Below are 23112 nucleotides of genomic sequence, written 5' to 3'. Positions count from 1 at the left end.
CAAAACCAGCCTGGCCAACATGGTGAAACCCCGTCTCTACTAAAATACAAAAATTTAGCTGGGTGTGGTGTGTGCCTGTAATCCCAGCTACTGGGGAGGCTGAGGAAGGAGAATTGCTTGAGCCCGGGAGGCAGAAGTTGCAGTGAGTTGAGATCCCGCCACTGCACTCCAGTCTGGGTGACACAGCAAGACTCCATCTCAAAAAAAAAAAAAAAAAAAAGTTTGCTTTTATTTTGACAAATAAGGTCATGCATTGATCAACAAATGCTGGAGTACCTTTCATGAAACGGGCACTGTTTTAGGTACTAGCAAGGACAGTGGTGAGCAACAAAGTCCTTGCTCTTTTGAAGTTTACATTCTGATTGGACAGGAACTGGCAGAAAATATCAAGTAGTGATAAATACTATGATTAAAAACAAAAGGTGAGAGACTGCAGTAAAAGGGACTTTAGGTTGAATGGCTTAGGGAGTCCTGTCAATAGAGGTTACATTTATGCGGAAATGTTCTGAATGTGGCAAATGTGTTAAGAAGGTACAGCTACAGCTGTCTTTTAGGAGACTTTACCAAAATGCCTATTCAACTCCTCTTCTCACCTCAAACCCGTTGCTCCTTCCTCTTGATGTTGGATCATACTTCTCTGAGAAAACAGACAGGAGCTCTACCATCTCCACCCCTTACTTACCCCGTCTCTCTGTTAAAATGGATATTATTTGACTTCAACTTTCGGGTCAACACCCTCACTATGGATCCACACTGTAAGACTTGATCCATGCTACCAAGGAAATGGCACCACCCCAGAGCCTGTAAGCAAACAGCACAATAAGAAAAGCGAAGAAAAGAGGCAGGAACTGGGTTCCAGGGCAGCTGCAGGCAGCTGGACCAAGAAGGCAAAGGGTAATGCACAGAGCGAGAATGGCTGCAACGGCCTGCTACGCTAGGTTAGACCTTCAAGCATGCCAGGGTAGTTAAGCAGAATGGGACTGGGGCCAGAGCAGTTGTGGCTTTGCTATAGAGGCTGGTACTGCCCCCCACAGGAAAGGAATGGAACCGACCGGAGACAGCCGAGAGGTCTCCGCGGGAGTCACGAGGCCGAGCGTGAGCCGCTCCGTACACCGCGCATGCCCACGACGCAATCAGGTTCCGGCGAAAGTGCCCGGAAGTAACGGCCCGGCCAAGATGGCTGCAGAGGAGGGGGCCGCCAGTGCTGCTTCCGCCGGCGGTAGCTGGGGCGCCGCGGCTATGGGGCGGGTTCTACCGATGCTGTTGGTGCCGGTCCCCGCCGAGGCGATGGGGCAGCTGGGCTCCCGGGCGCAGCTGCACACACAGCAGGAGGCTCTGGGGAGCCTGACGGCTGCGGGCAGCCTCCAGGTGCTTTCTTTGGCGCCTGGCAGCCGGGGCCGGGGTCGCTGCTGCCTGGAGGGCCCCTTCTGGCAGTAAGTGCTGAGGGAGAGCTGGGCCGTTGGGGGAGTCCAGAGCCTAGGCTAGGCTGGCGGAGTCCCAAGGGCTCACGCCGTGGCCTCCCTGCAGCCATAGAGGTGGCGGGAGAAGGGTGACAGCCGCAGGAAACGGCCCAGAGACGAGCCTGGTTTCCTCTCAGAACCTTTCCCCCGACCTGAAGCGCTTGCCTGGTTGCATTCCGGCAGCCCGGCTCCCCTGTTCCGGGTGGGCGGAGACGGTGTCCAACTCCTCTGCCACCTGCGGCGAACCCGGAACGGTCTCAGCTGAGGCGCTGATTCTTTATCAACACAGGTTGATTAACTGTCATAGGGTCGAGTCCCATGCCCATTTCGTCTTTTAGTTAAAGATGCCAGCTGAGGATCATCTCTAATTTGAATCATCCTGATACTTTTTTCATGTCCTTGAAATTAATAGCGTTTTTCTTCACATGTAGTCCTCTTCTTCAAGGACAGTCTAGTTTGTCCCTTCACTTATTCAACAAATATTGTGTGCCTGCTGTTACATAGGAGCAGTGCCTAAAAAGTTGAGTAAGACACTTCTTTCTTGCGAGGCGCGCATGTTTGGGGAAGACAAACATGTGATTACAATAATGCGTTACTTTGTACTTCTGTAACCTTGGTTCAGTACTTAAGAGTTTACATCATAAAGTTTGGGAATGCCCTGTTAGTGTTTTGAGTGGGCTGCCTTTTTTTTTTTTTTTTTTTTTTTTTTTAAAGATAAGGTCGCTGTCGCCCAGGCTGAAGTGTAGTGGCTCAGTCACGGCTCACGGCAGCCAGCTTTGACTTCTTGGGCTCAGCCTCCCCTGTAGCTACGATTACAGGCGTGCACCACCAGGCCTGGCTAATTTTTCTATTTTTTGTAGAGATGAGGTCTCACTGTGCTACCTAGGCTAGTCTCAAACTCCTGGGCTCAAATGATCCCACATCTCCCTGCCAAAGTGTTGGGATTACAGGCGTGAGCCACTGAGCCCGACTTGTCCTTTAATAATTATTAATAGTAAGTATTTTCACAACTGTTTCTTTGAGATGAGTAGCTGAAAGCTGTCTTATTCATCTTGGAATCTCCATCTCCTCTAACAGCTCCTGATATTTAGAGATTGGTTTGATAAATCGGTGAATGCTTAACTCTTCTGGGTTTGTCTTCTCTATCCTTGATGTCTAGTTGCTAGTAGAGGAATCTCTGCATTTAGTTTATAAACTATTATAAACTAAGTTACTTATAAACTAGTTTAGGAGAAGTTAGTTTATTTAGCAGTATCAAGTACCTATGAATGTGGCTCTGTAAAGAGAGGAATGGGACAGAAAGAAAGCAGAAATCTTTAGGTGTTTGAGAACCCAACAGAGAAGGTAAGACATACCCAGATGAAATAAAGGGGACATTCTTATGCTAGTTCATGAAATTAGAGGGGAGGAGGACCAAGAAAGGACTTTTAAATTTTTTTATTTGAATTGAATTTTAATTCAGTTAAAATACTTCATAGGGTAAAAATAAGGGCATGTTTATAGTATTTAGAGTTTACTTCCTACTTTTTCAAAGTACATAGACCTTTTTTATATTGTTGAAATTACATCATATATCTTGTTTATTGCCTTGAAAATTTCCTGTCTTTCCATGTGGCAATATTGTCCCTATGCTAATGATGTACTCGACCTTTTAAGTATATCGTAGTTTAACTTTTGTTTATTTTGACATTTAGGTTTTCTACATTTATCAATATGAAGGCAGAAACGTGTCATTTTTTTATCTAATAAGGACATAATACTGTAATAGTATAAAACTACTGTATTATAAAATACATAGTTTTATTACTAATTGAATTAAATCATGTATGTACCACAGTAGTTTTATATACTACTCCAGAAGTATAAAACTTGCTACTTCTGTAGAAAAAGCAAGTTTCTTAAAAGATGAAATTTTATCAGCATGGTATAGCGTCACCTGTTTCCATTGTGTTATTTTCAGATTTGGGGCTTTTATTTGTAATATGTAATTTAATTTTAATATTTAATTTGAAGCTGAAACACCATCAGTCTTGCCAGTATTGTTATTTTGACATTACAGTTTAAGAATTCCATAACTGTACTGTTTAGTAATGGTAGTCATTAGCTACATGTGGCTGTTAAAGTAAAAAATTTGGTTCCTCAGTTGCCCCGCATTTCAAGTGTTTAGTAGCTGCATGTGGCTATTGACTACTGTATTGGGCAATGCTAATATAAAACTTTTCCATCACAGAAGGTTCTATTAGGCAAAGTTTTTCAAGATTTTGGAATTGTCAGTCTATAAATACAAATAATCACCTTCTTTTTAAAAGTCAAAACATTTAAGTTATCAAAAGCCTGTTTTACTGTAAATACTGCCTCATATAAATAATATACATATTTTATTGTTGATACCTACCCTTGATCATGACAGTTTGTTTAAACATATTAGTTGGGATTAAAGATGAAAGAATAAAAGGAGCCATCATTTCTTGCTCTGAGCCCCACATTTTTGTTTTTTACCACCCACTCCTGTATTTTTGTGTTGGTGTAAAAGGGAAGCAGGAAGAGGAGGGAGGTCCTAGAGCAGTTTATGTTCTCTTAAATTGAAGTGTAGAATGAGTGCTACCTGGTCAATGAAACTGTTCTCTACTTATTCGGCCCTTCTACCCCCACCATTGTGAGTAAATATTATTGCGCATATAGAATACAATAAATCTAAACTTTTTTCTTAGCTTTATATGGGAGGATTCTCGTAACAGCAGCACACCAACTGACAAGCCCAAACTGCTCGCTCTTGGTGAAAATTATGAACTGCTTATCTATGAATTTAATTTGAAAGATGGAAGATGTGATGCAACAATTTTGTATAGCTGTAGTGGGGAGGCATTGCAAAAGCTCATTGAAGATCAAGATATCAGTAAGTATCTACAGGTGGTCTTTCAGCGTATTTAAATTTGTGACATTATCATGTAGTTATATACTTCAGGAAAAGTTCTCATAGATGTGAAATCAGGTCTACACTGTCCGATATAGTAGTCACTAGGCAGATGGGGCTATTGAGTACTTGAAATGTGGTTAATATGAATTAAGATGTACTTTGTGTCATATGCGTATTAGATTTTGAAGACTTAATACTAAAAAGTAAAGTATCTCAATTTTTTGTATTTAATTACATTTCAAAATATGAAATACTTTGGATATAAGCTAATGTCTATTATTAAAATTAATTTCACCTGTTTCTTGTGGCTACCAGAAAATTTTATTTATTTTTATTTTATTTTATTTTTTTGAGACAGAGTCTCACTCTGTCACCCAGTCTGGAGTGCAGTGGTGTCATCTTAGCTCACTGCAACCTTCGCTTCCCCAGTTCAAGCGATTCTCGTGCCTCATCCTCCCAAGTAGGTTGAACTACAGGTGCCCGCCACCACGCCTGGCTAATTTTTATATTTTTAGTAGAGGCAGGGTTTCGCCATGTTGGCCAGGCTGGTCTCAAACTCCTGACCTCAAGTGATCCGCCCACCTGGGCCTCCCAAAGTGCTGGGATTACAGGTGTGAGCCACCCCTGCTAGAAAATTTTAAGGCATGTATGTGGCTTACATTATATTTCTATTTGACAGTGCTGATCTATACTGCTTATAGAGCTGTTGACTGCAGGGAGCAGAAATCAAAGCACTCAGGCCTCTTTTTAAAGCAGTAACATACTCTTCACCCTTGATTATAAGGTGTCTTCTTTTTTTCTTTTTTTTTAAAAGAAAGGCCGGGCGCAGTGGCTCATGCCTGTAATCCCAGCACTTCGGGAGGCCAAAGCGGGCGGATCATGAGGTCAGGAGATCAAGACCATCCTGGCTAACACAGTGAAACCCCATCTCTACTAAAAATATAAAAAATTAGCCGGGTGTGGTGGTGGGCGCCTGTAGTCCCAGCTACTCGGGAGGCTGAGGCAATAGAATGGTGTGAACCCGAGAGACGGAGCTTGTAGTGAGCCGAGATCGCGCCACTGCACTCCAGCCTGGGTGACAGAGTGAGACTCCGTCTGAAAAAAAACAAAAAACAAAAAAAAAAAGTGATTGTTCTTGTGGGGTCCCATGGGCAAGTTGACTTTTTTGAATATTCCTTCTAGTGTGCTATCAGAGTAGCATAAACAGAACCAGAGACATTGCAGGCCATCTTTATTCATCCTCTTACCCACTTCCCAGTGACTACTTCCTTAGGTGGGTGTGAACCATAACTGCGTAGAGTTAGACTAAGTCTAGTTCCTTTTTTGTTTTACTTTTTTGTTAGGTTTATAAAATCAAATGTACCAGTTGTAAAATTGTGACCAATGAGTTTAAAATAATATCCTTTTGTTTTGTAGGTATTTCCTTACTGTCTTTGAGAATCCTGTCATTTCACAATAACACATCATTGTTGTTCATCAACAAATGTATCATCCTACATATTATATTTCCTGAAAGAGATGCTGCAATTAGAGTACTCAACTGTTTCACACTACCCTTGCCTGCACAGGCAGTGGACATGATTATTGACGCGCAGCTCTGCAGAGGAATTCTTTTTGTTTTGAGTAGTTTAGGCTGGATCTGTATCCTTGGTGGTAGAAGTGTTGATTGACATGTAGAGGAGAAGAATACCTAGAAAGATGAGCCTTTTTAGGCTTTAGTTTTGGGGGCTGGGATATAGGGAGTATGGTTAATTTTTCAGTAAAACTTTTCATGGAAAAAGATCCTCATAAACTTAAAATACTAAATTGTAATCTACTTTATATTCTATTTGAATATATAGTATACTATATATTATATTTTCCAGTATGTACATTTTTAGTAGTCTTAATCATACGAATTTGCATTCTTTTAAAATTGTATATTCTCTTCTTTACCTATTTATTCAAAATGTATTTCTTGAATGTCTACTGTGTGCTTAATGTGGCCAGACGTGGTGGCTCACGCCTGTAATCCCAGCACTTTGGGAGGCTGAGGTGGGTGGATCACAAGATCAGGAGTTCGAGACCAGCCTGGCCAATATGGTGAAACTCCATCTCTGCTAAAAATACAAAAAAATTAGCCGGGCATGGTGATGCATACCTGTAATCCCAGCTACTCAGTAGGCTGAGGCAGGAGAATTGCTTGAACCTGGGAGGCGAAGGTTGTAGTGAGCCCAGATGGTACCACTGCACTCCAACCTGGGCAACAGAGCGAGATGGTCTTAAAAAAAAAAAAAAGTGACTGCTTATGTTGTGATACGTATCTTTTCCTGTGTAAATATAATCTACCTCTTGTCTCTAATGATGTTTCCATCGTATTAATGAATATTTGCTTAGCCATCGTTAATTTGATCTTGGAAAATATGGGTTCATTGTCTCCAGCAGATGTATTGGTCATCAGCAAAATTATTCTGAAGATTTGATAAATTACCCTTTATGATTTTGGAACTTTAGTTTCTGAATTGAAAGAAGGTTTTTTATATTTTGTAATAGGTATATAATTTTTGCAAAAATGTCATAAGTACTAGATTAACAATTTTTGTTGCCAGGTTATGGAACTGCACTGTCCAAAACAGTAGGCACTAAGCATATGTGGCTTTGAGCATATTAAATTGGCTAGCATAACTTGGGAATTGAATTCTTAATTTTGTGTAATTAAATTTTTTTTTCTTCTCCTGAGACAGAGTCTCACTCTCACCCAGGCTGGAGTGCAGTGGCGTAATCTTGGCTCACTGCAACCTCTGCCTCCTGGGCTCAAGCGATTCTCATGCCTTAGCCTCCCAAGTAGCTGGGACTATAGGCATGGGCCGCCATGCCCAGCTAATTTTTATTACTTTAGATTTAAAAGCTGATAGTCAGTTCAGTCATTGGAGAAGTTTTAAGGATGTTTGTTACAACTTTAGTTGTTCCAACTTTCAACCTTAAATTTTATGAAGTCTCAATACAGATCAGGTATTTCTGATGAAAATTTAGTATCCAAATTAAGATGTGCTGTAAGTGTAAAATACCAGACTTTGAACATTTATACAAGAGAAAGAACATAAAATGCCTCAGTTTTTATACGGACTGCATGTTGATAATGCTTTGGATAGACAGTATTGGGTTGCATAAAATATAGTAGGTTTACCTCATCTCTTAGCGAGTGCTGTTAGAAAATAGTAGTGCCTCTGGGCGCGGCCCACAGTACTGATGTTCAGCAGGTATTGTTGAAGAACTTGGTATCAGGTTCTTTATTGTACTACCAACTTCATAGTCATCTGATTGTTATCATGGGGACTTGCCTCAGTTTTCAGTCTTCTTCTGTTATACCTACAAAATTAGAGTGATAAAGTCTATAGCTTTATCCCAACCTGTGCTTTAAATGGTTAGTCATACTTATAAAACTGGCATTTTCTTTTAACTCTAACTCAAAGACATTTTTGATGTTGTGGCTGGTACGTATGTAGCTCATGTGGATTTAGCACTTCACGAAGAAGATATGTGTAATGAGCAGCAACAGGAGCCAGCCAAGATTTCTTCATTTACTTCACTGAAAGTGTCTCAAGACCTCGATGTTGTAGTGATTGTCAGTTCATCCAACTCTGCAATTGCTCTTAACTTAAATTTGTATTTCAGGTATGTAGATGATGGCAGTTTCTAATTTGAGGTAAATAATTGACTGATAAGAGGTTAAAAATATCCTTGTTAGTTTTTGTTTTTTTTTTAAACTAGTGTTTCTTTTTCTATTCAGTTATATCATGTTCTAGCTAATACATTGTAAAGTAGTTACGGAATAATATGTATAAATGACCACTGGCCACCTTTGTATTTTTGTATATTCATCAAAGTTTTGATTTTGACTTATGTGTTATCATATATGGGTTATGTCATGTAAATCAAAATTACACAATTTTAAACCATAGTTTAGCACTTAATTGTATAGACATATTATTTCCCTAATTTTCTCATGTTTTCCATAGTTTATAAGCTCCTTGAGAGCCCAAATTCATGATTTGTTCTTTAAATTCATCGTCAATGACTTTTTCTTCCAGTTTACCTTAGCTTTCCACCTCCACAGCCATACCCAAGGCTTTGTCAGTATTTGAAGTCGGCCCACCCCCAAGTCACTACTTTTTACATCTCAGTCTCTGACCACAACTTCCCAAACTTTCCAGCTTGCTTACTCAGGTACTCCCACTTCACCTATCCTCTGACCTCACTGGAATTTCCAATTCATTGACCTTCTACTCTTCACCCCCTCCTATCTTCACTTCCCTGTCTTTCCAGCATAGATTCTGTGATTCATCATACCAGTTACTTTCTTGCATGTACTCTGAACACTTGCTCCTGCCCTGTGATAGCGTTTGTCTGGCACAATTTCAACCCTGATTGAAATCTTTTTTTCTGCCTTCACAGTGTCTACAGTTAGGCAGCTGAGTACTTGTAGAAAACAACAAAAGAAAATTGGTACCACTCTAGGTTCACACTTAGTATCTTTAATTGGTCTCAATGTTGCTTGGAAATTTTACAGTGATTTTTCATGAGCCCATTCTTTACAACCGTATTTTTAAACCTTCTCTATTTTCCTCAAACCTCCATTAATCTCTTTATTCCCAACTTTTCTTGGATGACCTTGCCTCCTATGAAGGCCTATCCCTCTGTGTAGGCTTTAGATCCTATTCCTTCCATCCTTCTTAGGGGCCTTTCTCCATTTCTTCTTTTTTATATAGTTGTCATCTTTATCCACAGTTACACTTTCTCCTGGTCAGTTGTGGTTCAGAAATATTACATACGCTAAGATATTTTAAGAAAGACTACATTCACATAACTTTTATTACAGTGTATTTTTGTAATTGTCCTATTGTTAGTTATTACTCGCTGTGCCTAATTTATAAATTAAACTTTATTATAGGTATGTATGCATAGGAAAAAACAGTACAGTTGACCCTTGAACAACTCGGGTATGCCAACCCCCTGCACAATCAAGATGCCACATGTGACTTTTGACTCCCCCAAAACTTAGCTACTAATAGCCTACTGTTGACCAGAAACCTTACTGATAACATAAACAGTTGGTTAACACATATTTTGTATGTTATATGTATTATACTGTATTCTTACAATAAAGTGATCTACAGAAAAGAAAATGTTAAGAAAATCTTAAGGAAGAGAAAATACATGTACAATACTGTACTGTATTGATACTCTACATAATCTGTTTACAAGATGAGTAGTCTGTCTGAAAAGGCAAGCAACCACATCAGCATACCTCAACCCATGGTACATGTCAGACAATTCATGTTTGTTTACAATGTTATGACTTTTCTCTACTTGGGAGCACTTCCAGCATTACATTTCATATGGGTCCCATGGTGTTATTCAAGGTTATGGTATGGTACGAAACATGATGAAATACATGAGAACCACAAGAAATCACTTTTTAAAAATTATGTTGTTATTTTAGAGACAGGATCTTGCTATGTTGCCCAGGCTGGACTCATATTCCTGGGCCCAAGCAGTCCTCCAGCTCAGCCTCCTGAGTAGCTGGAACTATACGTTCACCCACCGTACCAGCTAGAGAGATCACTTTTTACTGTGATACATAATTTACTGGAGAGAAGAACTGCTCACACAGAGATTATTAGTATCACATGGCATTTTAAGCAGATATTTATAACACTAGGGCTCACTGCAATGGCAACAGGAAGTGGCTATGAGATTATTACAGCAGTATAGTATATACTACAGCTAATTATATATAGTTATTTAATACTGCATCTTGACATTTGTTTACATTTTCTTTGGCTTTGAATGGTATCATGTACAGTCTGTAAGTGTATGTAGGTTCTGATAAATGTTAACTTTTTTTTTTTTCTTTTTTGAGATGGAGTTTCGCTCTCGTTGTCCAGGATGGAGTGCAATGGTGTGATCTCAGCTCACTGCAACCTCCACCTCCTGGGTTCAAGCAATTCTCCTGTCTCAGTCTCCTGAGTAGCTGGGATTACAGGTGCCCACCACCACACCCGATAATTTTGGGTATTTTTAGTAGAAACGGGGTTTTGGCCAGGCTGGTCTCGAACTCATGACCTCAGGTGATCCGACCACCTTGGCCTCCCAAAATGCTGGAATTACAGGCATGAGCACCCAGCCAGTCTTAACTTTTTATGCCATTGTGGTTTTAGTTTTTTTTTTAATTTTGAGACGGAGTCTTGCTCTATTGCCCAGGCTGGAGTGCAGTGGTACAATCTCGGCTCACTGCAACCTCCACCTCCTGAGGTCAAGTGATTCTCCTGTCTCAGCCTCCCAAGTAGCCGGGAGTACAGGCGTGTGCCACCAAGCCCAGCTAATTTTTGTGTTTTCAGTAGAAACAGGATTTTGCCATGTTAGCCAGGCTGGTCTTGAACTCCTGACCTCAAGTGATCCACCTGCCTCAGCCTCCCAAGGTGCTGGGATTACAGGCATGAGCCACTGTGCCCGGCCAATTTGTGCATAATTTATGGTAGAAAATGATAGAGTAGGATCTATGTAACTTTTATGCATTCATGACATACCTGGCTTAATCTTGATTTTAAAAAATATTTCTAGGCTAAACTGAGCATGGTAGTACATGCCTATGGTCTCAGCTACTCTGGAGGCTGAGGCAGGAGGATTGCTTGAGTCCAGGAGATCAAGGCTACAGTGAGCTGTCATTGCACCACTGTACTCCAGCCTGGGCAACAGAGCAAGACCCTGTCTGAAAAAAATATATTTCTAGGCTACATGGTTCATTTGTGAGTTTAAACAAATTGTTGCAAATCTCTAGAAATTTTTCCAATATATTTTTGGGAAAAAAACATCATATAAGTGGACCCATGGAGTTCAAACCTGTGATATTCAAGGGTCAACTGTATGTATAGGGTTTGGTACTATCTGCAGTTTCAGGTACCTACTGTGTGTCTTGAATGTATCCGCTGTGGATAAGAGGGGACTACTGTGTCTCCAACTTCTTTTTGGTATTAGATCCACATCCAGTTAATCATCAGATCCTAGCCATTCTGTCTTCTAAATGTTTCTTTTGTTTGTCCACTTTTCTCAACTCTTCCATCGTCACTCTAATCTATGCCACCATCATCTCTTAATTGAACTACTTTAATAGTTTCCTACTTGATCTCCTCATGCCTATTCTTACCCCCTCAAATCCATCCACAATAGAGTAGCTAGAGTGATGTTGTTAAAATGCATATTTTATCAGAGGTGTAGCCAGGCATTAACATCTGGGGCAGGGGTATCTACCTTTTATTTTGTTGATGGGGGAACTATTTTCTCATGCATCTTCTCATTTTCACCCTACCTTCTCTAGCTTCTTTTCATCATCATCCTGGGACAGTGTCATATGGTTGTGCCAACAAATTACCTTCAAGTTGTTTAAAGGATTAATATTTAATAATGCAAGTGCTCGAGGAGATAAAATCCTTCCCCTTGTTCCCCTAGCTACTCTTCTGCCTCTGTTCATATTGCTTTTCTGCTTAAAAACCTTCTTCAGGTCCCTTTTCCCCCTCAGATAAAAGTTTAAAATTCTTAATAGCCTATGGGGCCCTGAACCATCTTTCTAGCCTCATCCCATTCCATCTTCTCATTTTTTCTATACGTTAGCTACCCTAGCCTTCTTTGTTTCTCAAATGTAACAGCCCCCCTTTTCCACATACACTCTCCCACCTATAGCCATACACATACTTTGCCTTCTAGTTCTTATACATTCCTCTGGTCTAAGCCTAAATCTTACTTTGTGGTGGCAGTATAATGAGTGATTTTAAAATCTGGACTAGAGGCCGAGGCAGGCGGATCACTTGAGGTAAGGAGTTTGAGACCAGCTTGGCCAATATATGGTAAAATATCTACTAAAAATACAAAATACTAAAAATACAAAAATAAGCCAGGTGTGGTGTCATGCACCTGTAGTCCCAGCTACTCAGGAGGCTAAGACAGGAGAATTGCTTGAACCTGGGAGGCAGAGGTTGCAGTGAACTGAGATTGTGCCACTGCACTCCAGCCTGGGTGACAGAGTGAGACTCTGTCTCAAAAAAAAAACAAAAAAAACTAGACTTGATGGTCATATTAGTCTGTTTCAAAGTGTTTCTGAACCTTAGTTTCCAAATCTATAAGATGGGGTTATATTTACCTCACAGGGTTGTTGAGAGGCTTAAATAAGAGTTTGTGTGAAGTGTTTAGCATAACATCTGAAATATAGTAGACAGTAAGTGTTCTTATTGCTTTATCAAGCTAACTGCCCTTAATAGAATAAAATTCTTACAGTTGACTTTATTACTGTGGCATAAGCAAGGGAGATAAGGAGTTCCTTTCTGGGGAATTTGTTGTCCATACTATTCCTTCTCCGTAGTCTCTTATTTTTAACAGGAGCAATAGTAACACAAATTTGGGTTTGATCATCATTTTTTCATATGGCTATCATTATTTTTAAATATAGGCAACACCCAGGACACCTACTGTGTGAAAGAACACTAGAAGATCTTCCTATTCAAGGACCTAAGGGGATAGATGAAGATGATCCTGTTAACTCTGCGTACAACATGAAACTGACCAAGTTTTCTTTCCAAATTGATAGGTACAGAAATTTCCTTTTCATTTAGTTTATTGTTCCTATTTTTTATCATGCTGACACATACCCTTTCATTAAAGGTCTTTATTTGGTAGATACTTTTTTTTCATAAGAACGTCTTTGCCCTGGTTTAGTGTTTCACATAGTGCCTTTTACTGTGACAGGTGTTAAGTTATATTTTACCTTGTTTTCCAGGTCTTGGAAAGCCCAGCTATCATCATTGAATGAAACAATAAAGAACTCCAAACTGGAAGTTTCCTGTTGTGCTCCGTGGTTCCAGGATATTTTGCATTCAGAGTCACCTGAATCTGGTAACCACAGTACAAGTGTGCAGAGCTGGGCTTTCATTCCACAGGACATAATACACGGGCAATATAATTTTCTACGGAAAGATCATGCCAAGACCAGTGATCCAGGAAGATCATGGAAGATAATGCACATCGGTGAACAAGAGGAACCCATAGATCTTAAATGTGTGTCTGTGACAGGATTCACTGCACTGTTTACTTGGGAAGTGGAAAGGATGGGCTATACCATTACCCTCTGGGATTTGGAGAACCAGGGCATGCAGTGTTTTTCCCTTGGCAGAAAGTGTATTCCTGTAGACGGTAGTGAAGAGCAGCAACTGTGCTTTGTTTTGACAGGTGAGACTGTCTTGTAGCAGACTGAAATTCACCATTGCTGAGATGTATGCTTTCCTACTGTATTTTGCTTCTGCCTCAGTGCCTGCCTCACCTTTAAGTGGTATTATAATTGTTTATAGAGGAAGGTTCTTGTTATTCTTGGTAATAGTGTCTCATATGTTTGGCTTTTAATTAACGTCATTTCTGCCCAGCTAAATGCTAAGATACTAAGTCAGAGAAAGTTTGAGAGAAATGAAGTTTATTATTATTATTTTTTTTAACTCAAAGAGTCTTCGTTTGACTTGACAAGCAGAGGTTGTAAGCTAGCTGCTCATGAGCCATGTATGAACTGCATATTTATTTTGCTTGGCTTGCACTGTCTAGGCTTTTAAAAAAGATTATAAACATTCATAATTAGAGGGTTTCACACAAATTCTAATTTCCAGCTGTTACTGAAAATTATAAGATCTGACAACACTGGGCCTGCATTCCTGCATAGTTAACTTATGGGTTGGAGCTGTGTTTCAATCATTCTCTTAGATGGGCCATTTTATTTCTCTCTCTCTTTTTTTTTAATTTTTTTTTTTAGACAGAGTCTCACTCTCGCCCAGGCTGGAGTGCAGTAGTGCGATCTTGGCTCACTGCAACCTCCACCTCCCTCCAGAGTAGCCGGGACTACAGGCACGCACCACCACGCCCAGCTAATTTTTGTATTTTTAGTAGAGATGAGGTCTCGCAGTGCTGACCACACTGGTCTCAAATGCCTGACCTCAAACAGTCCACCTGCCTCAGCCTCCCAAAGTGCTGGGATTACAGGCGTGAGCCACTATGCCTGGCATGAGCCATTTTATTTCTGATTAGGTTTTTCTTGCACTTCTCTCACTACCTGCTAGGCCCCTGTAGGCATGGGACATTTTGATATTTCAGATATGTATTCATTCACTGCAGAATCTGTCTTCTACAAAGGTATTGAATGTTGTGATTGGAATTAACCATGTGTTTCTTCTATACTCAAATTTTGGTAGTCTTGTATTTCTATGTGTCAGGAATAAGCTGTGAATTATTTTATAATAATAAACCAGAAATCTGACATCTCTAAGTGATTAAAGTTTCCATGATTGGTTATGCAAGATAATATAAAGTAGAAATGTGGGATTTAGTGCTTTTTTTTTTTTTTTTCCTGATATGGAGTCTCCGTGACTGGAGTGCAATGGTGTGATCTCGGCCCACTGCCCTCCGCCTCCCAGGTTCAAGCGATTCTCCTGCCTCAGCCTCCCGAGTAGCTGGGATTACAGGCGCCTGCCACCACACCCAGCTAAATTTTTGTTTATTTTTGGTAGAGACGGGGTTTCATCATGTTGACCAGGCTGGTCCCAAACTCCTGACCTCAGGTGGTCTGCCCACCTTGGCCTCCCAAAGTGCTGATATTACAGGCAGGAGCCACTGTGCCCAGCCAATTTGTGCTATTTCATAAAATGCATTGCTCTTAAAAGAATTTGCCTTGTGGTCAGTGTTTTAAAGATACATTTTCTTGGTGGGTGCAGTGGCTCATGCCTGTAATCAAAGCACTTTGGGAGGCCAAGGTGGGAGGATCACTTGAAGCCAGGAGTTTGAGACCAGCCTGGGAAACAAAGTGAAACCCTATTGCTACAAAATAATTTAAATTTTTTTTTTAATTAGCAAAACGATTTTTAAAAAATTAGCTGGGTGTGATGGCACGAAGCTGTAATTCCGGCTACTCCAGAGGCTGAGGTGGGAGGATTGCTTGAGGCCAGGAGTCTGAGGCTGCAGTGAGCTATGATCACACCACTGCCCTCCAGCCTGGGCAATGGAGGGAGACTCTCTCCAAAAAGGAAAAACCTACAAAACTCTTCTTTAAAAATGTTGAAAAATCATGATGAGTTAATTAAGGTCATTTTAGTACGTGATATCCAGTAAATATATTTGTAAGTATAGTACTGAAGTATTGGGTAATTAAAAATTAATTCCTAAATCATAATCCTAAGATCTAATCTAATTTATTAAAGCTAACTTTTATTTTTCCTATAGAGAAAGGACTCTCTCTGATTTTGTTTGGTTTGACACAAGAAGAGTTTTTAAACAGACTCATGATCCATGGAAGTGCCAGCACTGTGGACATTCTTTGTCATCTCAATGGATGGGGGAGGTGCTCCATTCCCATACATGCACTAGAGGTAACAGAATTAAATACCCGTAGAACATTACTTAATTATTTTGTGTTATATACTTTTATTCGATTTAGGATTTGAGAGAATTCATTTAATTTAGCAACAAAAAGAACTACGGCCTTTGCATATCTATTTAAACAGTTCTGGCTGTTTCAGTACCCTAACTCAACTTTTTGGCTTTATACGATACAAGATTATAGTAGATGGTAAGAAAAAGGTACAGGAAATGGAGGCAACATTAAGCTAATGAGACTAAATGAAATGGAAATAAGTTATGGAAAGCTTGAACAGTAATGATCTTTTATTCCTACCTTATGCTTCCTACTTTTTTTTTTGACACAGGGTCTCACTCTGTTGCCCAGGCTGGAGTGCAGTAGTACAATCTAGACTCACTGCAACCTCCGCCTCCCTGGTTCAAGTGATTCTCCCACCTCAGCCTCCCCAGTAGCTGGGACTGCAGGCACACATCACCATGCCCAGCTAATTTTTGTATTTTTTGGTAGAGGCAGGGTTTTGCCTTGTTGGCCATGGCTGGTCTCGAACTCCTAATTTCAAGTGATTCGCTCGCTGTGTCCCAGAGTGCTGGAATAAGAGAAGTGAGCCACTGCACGTGGCCTGCTTCCTACTATTCTAATCCAACTTCAGAAGAGACATAACCTGAATTTATGTAGCATTTTATAATTCACAAACACTCTTTTACATGCAATATCTAATTTTGTCCCAAAATAACCACATAAGACAGATTGGGTAGTTTATATTTTTATTTTGCAGATGAAGAAACTTAGGCTCTCAGTGATTGAGTGGGTGACCCAGAGCCATATTAATAAAGACAGAGCTAGAATCAAGGGCAGGGTACCTTTTGCTATACCACACAGTCCCTGAAGTTAATAATGTTATGTGCCAATTTCTTTAAATGACAGCTTTATTGAGATATAATCACATACCCATAAAATTCACCCTTTTCAAGTGTACAACTCAATGGCCTTTGGTATATTCAGAGTTGTACAGCCATCATCACTAATTCAGAACATTTTCATCACCTCAAAAAGAAACTCCATAACCATTAGTGGCCACTCCCTATTTCCTGTTGTCTCCACGTCTTAAACACCAATGTACTTTCTGACTAGATTTTTCTATTCTGGACATTTCATGTAAATGGAATTATAAAATATGTGACCTTTGTGACTGGCATATTTGACCTAGCATGTTTTCAAAGTTCATGTTGTAGCATGCGTCACTACAACTTCATTCATTTTTATGGCTGAATATTCCATTTTATCAATATATACTGCTTTTTGTTTATCCATTCATCAGCTGATGGACATTTGGGTTGTCTCCACTTTCTGGCCATTATGAATAATCCTGCTATGGACATTTGTGTACAAGCTTTTGTGTTGACGTATGTTTTCATTTCTCTTTGGGTATATACCTAGCTGTGGAATTACTGGGTCATTTATTATTTTTGGGGAATCCCCAAACTCTTTTCCACAGTTAATGCACCATTTTACATTCCCATCAGCAATATATGAGGGTTCTGCTAGCTGCACATCTTAGCTAACACTTGTTATTGTCTGTTTCTTATTCTAGCCATCCTAGTCAGTGTGAACTCAAAATGAAATGGCATCTCATTGTGGTTTTCATTTGTTTTTTAATAATGACTAAACATGTTGAACATGTTTTCATATGCTTATTGGCTATTTGTGTGTCTTCTTTGGAGAAATGTCTATTGAATTACTTTGCCCCTTTTTAAATTAGGTTGTCTTTTTATTGAGTTCTGAGAGTTCTTTATATATTCTGGATGCTAGACCCTATGACATACATGATTTACAAATACTTTCTCCCATTCTTTGAGTTGTTATTTCACCTTCTTTTTAAATTTTTTTTAACTTTTATTTTAGGTTCGGGGTACATTTGCAGGTTTGTCACATAGGTAAATTGCATATCATGGAGGTTTGGTGTACAGGTTATTTCATCACTCAGGTAATAAGCATAGTACCTGATAGGTAGTTTTCAATCCTCACCTTCCTCATACCCTCCACCCTCAAGTAAGCCCCAGTGTCTGTTGTTCACTTCTTTTTGTTCGTGTGTACTATGTTTAGCTCTCACTTATAAGTGAGAACACCCAGTATCTGATTTTCTATTCCTGCATTAATTCACTTAGGATAATGGCCTCTAGCTCCATCCATGTTGCTGCAAAGGACATGACCTCGTTCTTTTTTATGACTGCATAGTATTCCGTGGTGTATATGTATCACAAATTCTTTATCCAATTGATATGGTTTGACTCTGTCCCCAGCCAAATCTTATCTTGAATTGTAATCCCTATGTATCAAGGGAGGGAGGTGATTGGATTATGGGAGCAGTTTCCCCCATGCTGTTCTCGTGATAGTGAGTTCTCAAGAGATCTGATAGTTTAAAAGTGGCAGTTTTCCCCTGTGCTCTCTCTCCTGCCACCATGTAAGACATGCCTTGCTTCCCCTTCACGTTCCACTATGATTATAAGTTTCCTGAGGCCTCCTGGCCATGCAGAACTGTGAGTCAATTAAACCTCTCTTCTCAGGTAGTATATTTACAGCTGTGTGAGAACAGACTAATATACCAGTGTGCCAACCTAAATGCCAATCATGGGCATTTAGGTTGATTCCATGTCTTTGCCATTGTCAGTAGTGCTGTGAGGAATATATTTGTGCATGTATCTTTATGGTAGAATGATTTACATTCCTTTGGTTATATACCCAATAATGGGATTGCTGGGTTGAATGATAGTTCTGCTTTAAGTTCTTTGAGAAATCGCTAAACTGCTTTCCACAATGGCTGAGCTAATTTATATTCCCACCGGCAGTGTGTAAGCTTTCCCTTTTCTCTGCAACCTCACTAGCACCTGTTATTTTTTGGCTTTTTAGTAATAGCCATTCTGACTGGTGTGAGATGGTATCTCATTGTGGTTTTGATTTGCATTTCTCTAATGATAAGTGATACTGAGCAGTTTTTCACATACTTGTTGGTCATGTGTATGTCTTCTTTTGAAAAGTGTCTGTTCATGTCCTTTGCCTACTTTTTAATGTGGTTATTTTTTGCTTGTTAATTTGTTTGAGTTCCTTATAGATTCTGGATATTAGGCCTTTTTGTCAGATGCATGGTTTGCAAATATTTTGTCTTATTCTCTAGATGGTCTGTTTACTCTATTGATAATTTATTTTGCTGTGCAGAAGCTCTTTAGTTTAATTAGGTCCCATTTGTCAATTTTTGGTTTTTGTTGCAATTGCTTTTGGCGTCTTTGTCATGAAGTCTTTGCCAGAGCCTATGTCCAGAATGGTATTTTCTAGGTTATCTTCCACGGTTTTTAATCAAACTTGAGTTGATTTTTGTATATGGTATAAGAAAGGGGTTCAGTTTCAATCATCTGCATATGGCTAACCATTTATCCCAGCACATTAATTGAATAGGGAGTTTGGGCATTTTAACAATATTGATTCTTCCTATCCATGAGCATGGGATGTTTTTCCATTTGTTTGTGCCATCTCTAATTTCTTTCAGCATTGTTCTGTAATTCTCATTGTAGAGACTTTTCATCTAACTGTATTTCTAGGTATTTTATTCTTTCTGTGACTTTTGTGAATGGGATTGCATTCTTTATTAGGCTCCCAACTTGGACATTGTTGGTGTATAGAAATGCTGCTGATTTTTTTTACGTTGATTTTGTATCCTGAAATTTTGCTAAAGTTGTTTATCAGATCTAGGAGCTTTTGAACAGAGACTCTGGGGTGTTCTAGGTATGGAATCATGTCAGCTGCAAAAAGAGGTAGTTTTACTTCCTCTTTTCCTATTTGGATGCCTTATATTTCTTTCTCTTGCCTGATCTGGTAGGACATCTAGTACTATGTTGAATAGGAGTGGTGAGAGTAGACATTTTTGTCTTCTTGTGGTTCTCATGGGGAATGCTTCCAGCTTTTGCCCATTCAGTATGATGTTGGCTAAGGGTTTTTCATAAATGGCTTTTGATATTTTGAGATATGTTTCTTCAATGCCTAGTCTGTTGAGGGTTTTTAACATGAAGGGATGTTGAAGGGAGGATTACTTGAGGAGCAAGCAATGGTTTTTGTTTTTACTTCTGTTTATGTGATGAATCACATTTATTGATTGCATATGTTGAAGCAGTCTTGCATGCCAGGGATAAAGCCTACTTGATTCTGTTGGATTAGCTTTTTGATGTATTGCTGGATTCAGTTTGCTAGTATTTTGTGGAGAATTTTTATATCTATATTCATTAAGGATATTGGCCTGGTTTTCTCTTTTTGTTATGTCTCTGTTTTGGTATTAGAATGATGCTGGCCTCATAGAAAGAGTTGGGGAGGAGTTCCTCCTCAGTTTTTTGGGCTTTTCACCTTCTAGATGGTGTCCTTTGAAACACAAAAGTGTTTTATTCTTATGAAATCAATGTATCTTTTTTGGGGGGAAGAGGGGGTCATTTTTGCTTTTGGTGTTGAATCTAAGAAACCATTGCCTAATCTGAGATGGTGCAGATTTACTCTTAAAAGGGTTTTATAGTTTTAGCTCTTACAGTTAGGTTTATTATGCACTTTAAGTTCAATTTCTTATATGGTATGAAGGAGGAGTCCACCTTCATTCTTTTGCATTCTTTTTTTTTTTTTTGAGACGGAGTCTCGCTCTGTCGCCCAGGCTGGAGTACAGTAGCGCGGTCTCGGCTCACTGCAAGCTCCACTTCCTGGGTTCAAGCGATTCTTTTGCCTCAGCCTCCCAAGTAGCTGGGACTACAGGTGCCCACCACCACGCCCGGCTAATTTTTGTTTTTTTAGTAGAGACGGGGTTTCACCATGTTGGCCAGGCTGGTCTCGATCTCCTGACCTCAAGTGATCTGCTCGCCTCTGCCTCCCAAAGTGCTGGGATTACAGGCGTGAACCACCGCGCCCGGCCTCTTTTGCATTCTTTTGTGGATCTTCAGTTGTCCCTGCACCATTTGTTGAAAAACTTATTTTTATATACTCTAAAATATTGTAAGAAAAATAATTAAGTCTTCTGTAACTCTACCATCCAGAAGTAATCATGTTTGCTATTTGGGTGTTATTTCCTTATAGTTATTTTTCATATGTTAATAATAAACAAGTGTTATCTCATTAATTTTCTTATTAACCCTATAGGGTTAATACTATTAGCCCCATTTTATAGAGCAGGGAGCTGAAGCACAAAGAGGTTAGGAAATCTAATTCAGCTATACATGGGCATAGGTGGTAGCACCAGGATTTTAATTCAGACAGCGCCTCTCCCTTTACACAGTGCACATGTCTCTGTGTGAATTTAATTAGTATTGCATTGTATATACAACATTGCTTTGGCCCTGGTCTCCTCCCACATAAAAATGAATGAGTAATATATATTTTAAGTGATAACAATAATAAAACAAATATTCTTGTATCCACCATCAAGGCAAGAAATAGAATAAATTGAATGTATAATACCCTGCCCTGATCCTATTCCCTTACCTTGTCTAGCCTCAGAATTAACCACTCTTCTGAAATTTTACTTATTTTTTAATGAGTCAGGGTCTTGCTCTGTCACCCAGGCTGGAGTGCAGTGGTGTGATCATAGTTCACTGTAACCTTGAATTCCTGGCTCAGGTGATCTCCCAAGTAGCTGGGACTACAGGTGCATACAGCTGCACCCAGCTAATTTTTATTATTTATTTATTTATTTTTGTAGAAGTGGAATCTTGCTTTGTTTCCCAGGTGAGAGTCAAATTCTTGGCTTCAAGCAATCTTCCTGCTTTGGTCTCTTAAAGCACTGGGATTACAGGCGTAAGCCACTATGCCCAGCCATTCTGAAATTTTTAACCATTCTTATGATTTTCTTTTTTTTTCCCATATAAATATGTCCCCAAATAATCCTATTTAGTTGTAGCTAATGTTGAATTTTGCATAAAATGGAACTACTTTGTATGTGTGTATATATATGTGTATATATATTATATTTTACATATATATAGTTTTTTTTCTTTTCTTTTCTTTCTTTCTTTTTTTGTTTTTTTTTTTGAGATGGAGTCTTACTCTGTCACCCAGGCTGGAGTGCAGTGGAACTATCTCAGCTCACTGCACCCTCCGCTTCCTGGGTTGAAGCAGTTCTCCTGCCTCAGCCTCCTGAGTAGCTGGGATTACAGACACGTGCCACTACACCTGGCAAGTTTTTGTATTTTTAGTAGATACGGGATTTCGCCATGTTTGCCAGGCTGGTCTCGAACTCCTGACCTCAGGTGATCCTCCTGCCTCAGCCTCCAAAGTGCTGGGATTACAGGCATGAGCCACCATGCCTGGCACTGTATATATATTTTTAGACTCAACGTGCTTTTTTTGATTCATCCAGGTTTAATGTATATAACTATAGTTCATTCAGTTTTACCCCTGTATAGTATCCCACTGTATGTCTTTATCCAGCTTTCTGTTGTTTCCTCTTTTTTTTTTTTTTGCTGTTACAAGTGGTGTTGCTGTAAAGTTTCTCATGTATTTGCTACAGCACATTTGCAAGGGTGTCTCTAGGGTGAAAGCAGAATTGCTGGGTCATATGGCATGCACATCTTTAATTTTATTGATAATACTCTAGTTTTCCAAAATTGTTTTATCAGTTTATGCTCTCACCAGCAGTGTATATGAGTTCTCAATGTTGCATTTTCTTGATGTTCTTGCCAGCACTTGATTTATAACATTTTTTCCAGTGTGATGATATGATGGATTTTCATTTGCATTTCCCTGATTAAGGTTTAGCATATGTGTGTGTGTGTAAGATATTTGGATTTTTTTCTTTCATAAGTAACTGTTCAAGTTTTTTGCCTATTTTTCTTTTGGGGTATTATTCTTTTTCTTATTGGTTTGTAGTGTTGGATATTCTCTAGATACCAATTCTTTGTTGTTTGTGTGGTGGATGTATTCTAGTCTGTGGCTTGTCTTTTTACTTAATCCCTGGATTCTTTAATATAGTTCTTAATTCTAATGGAATTTAATCAGTCTTTTCCTTTATGACTAATACTATTTGTGACATCTATCCTTAAATTATATAGTTTTTATGTTTTTTCCTAAAAGTTTTTAAATTATGAATTTTTTTAATGCAGTGGAGAGATCTCAGCTCACAGCAATCTCTGCCTCCCAGGTTTAAGCAATTCTCCTGCCTCAGCCTTCCAAGTAGCTAGGATTACAGGCACCTACCACTACACCCAGCTATAAATTATGATTTTCATATTTAAGTTCTTTATCCATTTAAAACTTATACATGATATGGAGTATTTTAATTTTTTCCCATACTG

The 23112-nt window shown here is 39.3% G+C and overlaps 1 protein-coding gene across 2 annotated transcripts in view; it reads left to right on the top strand.

Moving 5' to 3' along the window:
* Positions 1 to 1143: 1143 nt before the first annotated feature.
* Positions 1144 to 23112, top strand: part of SPG11 (SPG11 vesicle trafficking associated, spatacsin) — a 104205-nt gene continuing 82236 nt past the window's right edge. For both annotated transcript variants that reach the window (XM_038009927.2, XM_038009926.2), the window contains exons 1-7: positions 1144 to 1433; positions 4172 to 4356; positions 5794 to 6018; positions 7830 to 8031; positions 12860 to 12997; positions 13187 to 13635; positions 15664 to 15809. In XM_038009927.2, the coding sequence (XP_037865855.2) occupies positions 1177 to 1433; positions 4172 to 4356; positions 5794 to 6018; positions 7830 to 8031; positions 12860 to 12997; positions 13187 to 13635; positions 15664 to 15809 (1602 nt within the window). In that variant the 5' untranslated portion in view covers positions 1144 to 1176. The remainder of the gene's footprint in view (positions 1434 to 4171; positions 4357 to 5793; positions 6019 to 7829; positions 8032 to 12859; positions 12998 to 13186; positions 13636 to 15663; positions 15810 to 23112) is intronic.

The sequence above is a fragment of the Chlorocebus sabaeus genome, chromosome 26 (genome assembly GCF_047675955.1).
Source record: "Chlorocebus sabaeus isolate Y175 chromosome 26, mChlSab1.0.hap1, whole genome shotgun sequence".
Classification (NCBI taxonomy): domain Eukaryota; kingdom Metazoa; phylum Chordata; class Mammalia; order Primates; family Cercopithecidae; genus Chlorocebus; species Chlorocebus sabaeus.
The sequence above is the reverse complement of the archived record's forward strand: the minus strand, read 5'-3'. Positions and strand labels throughout refer to the sequence as shown.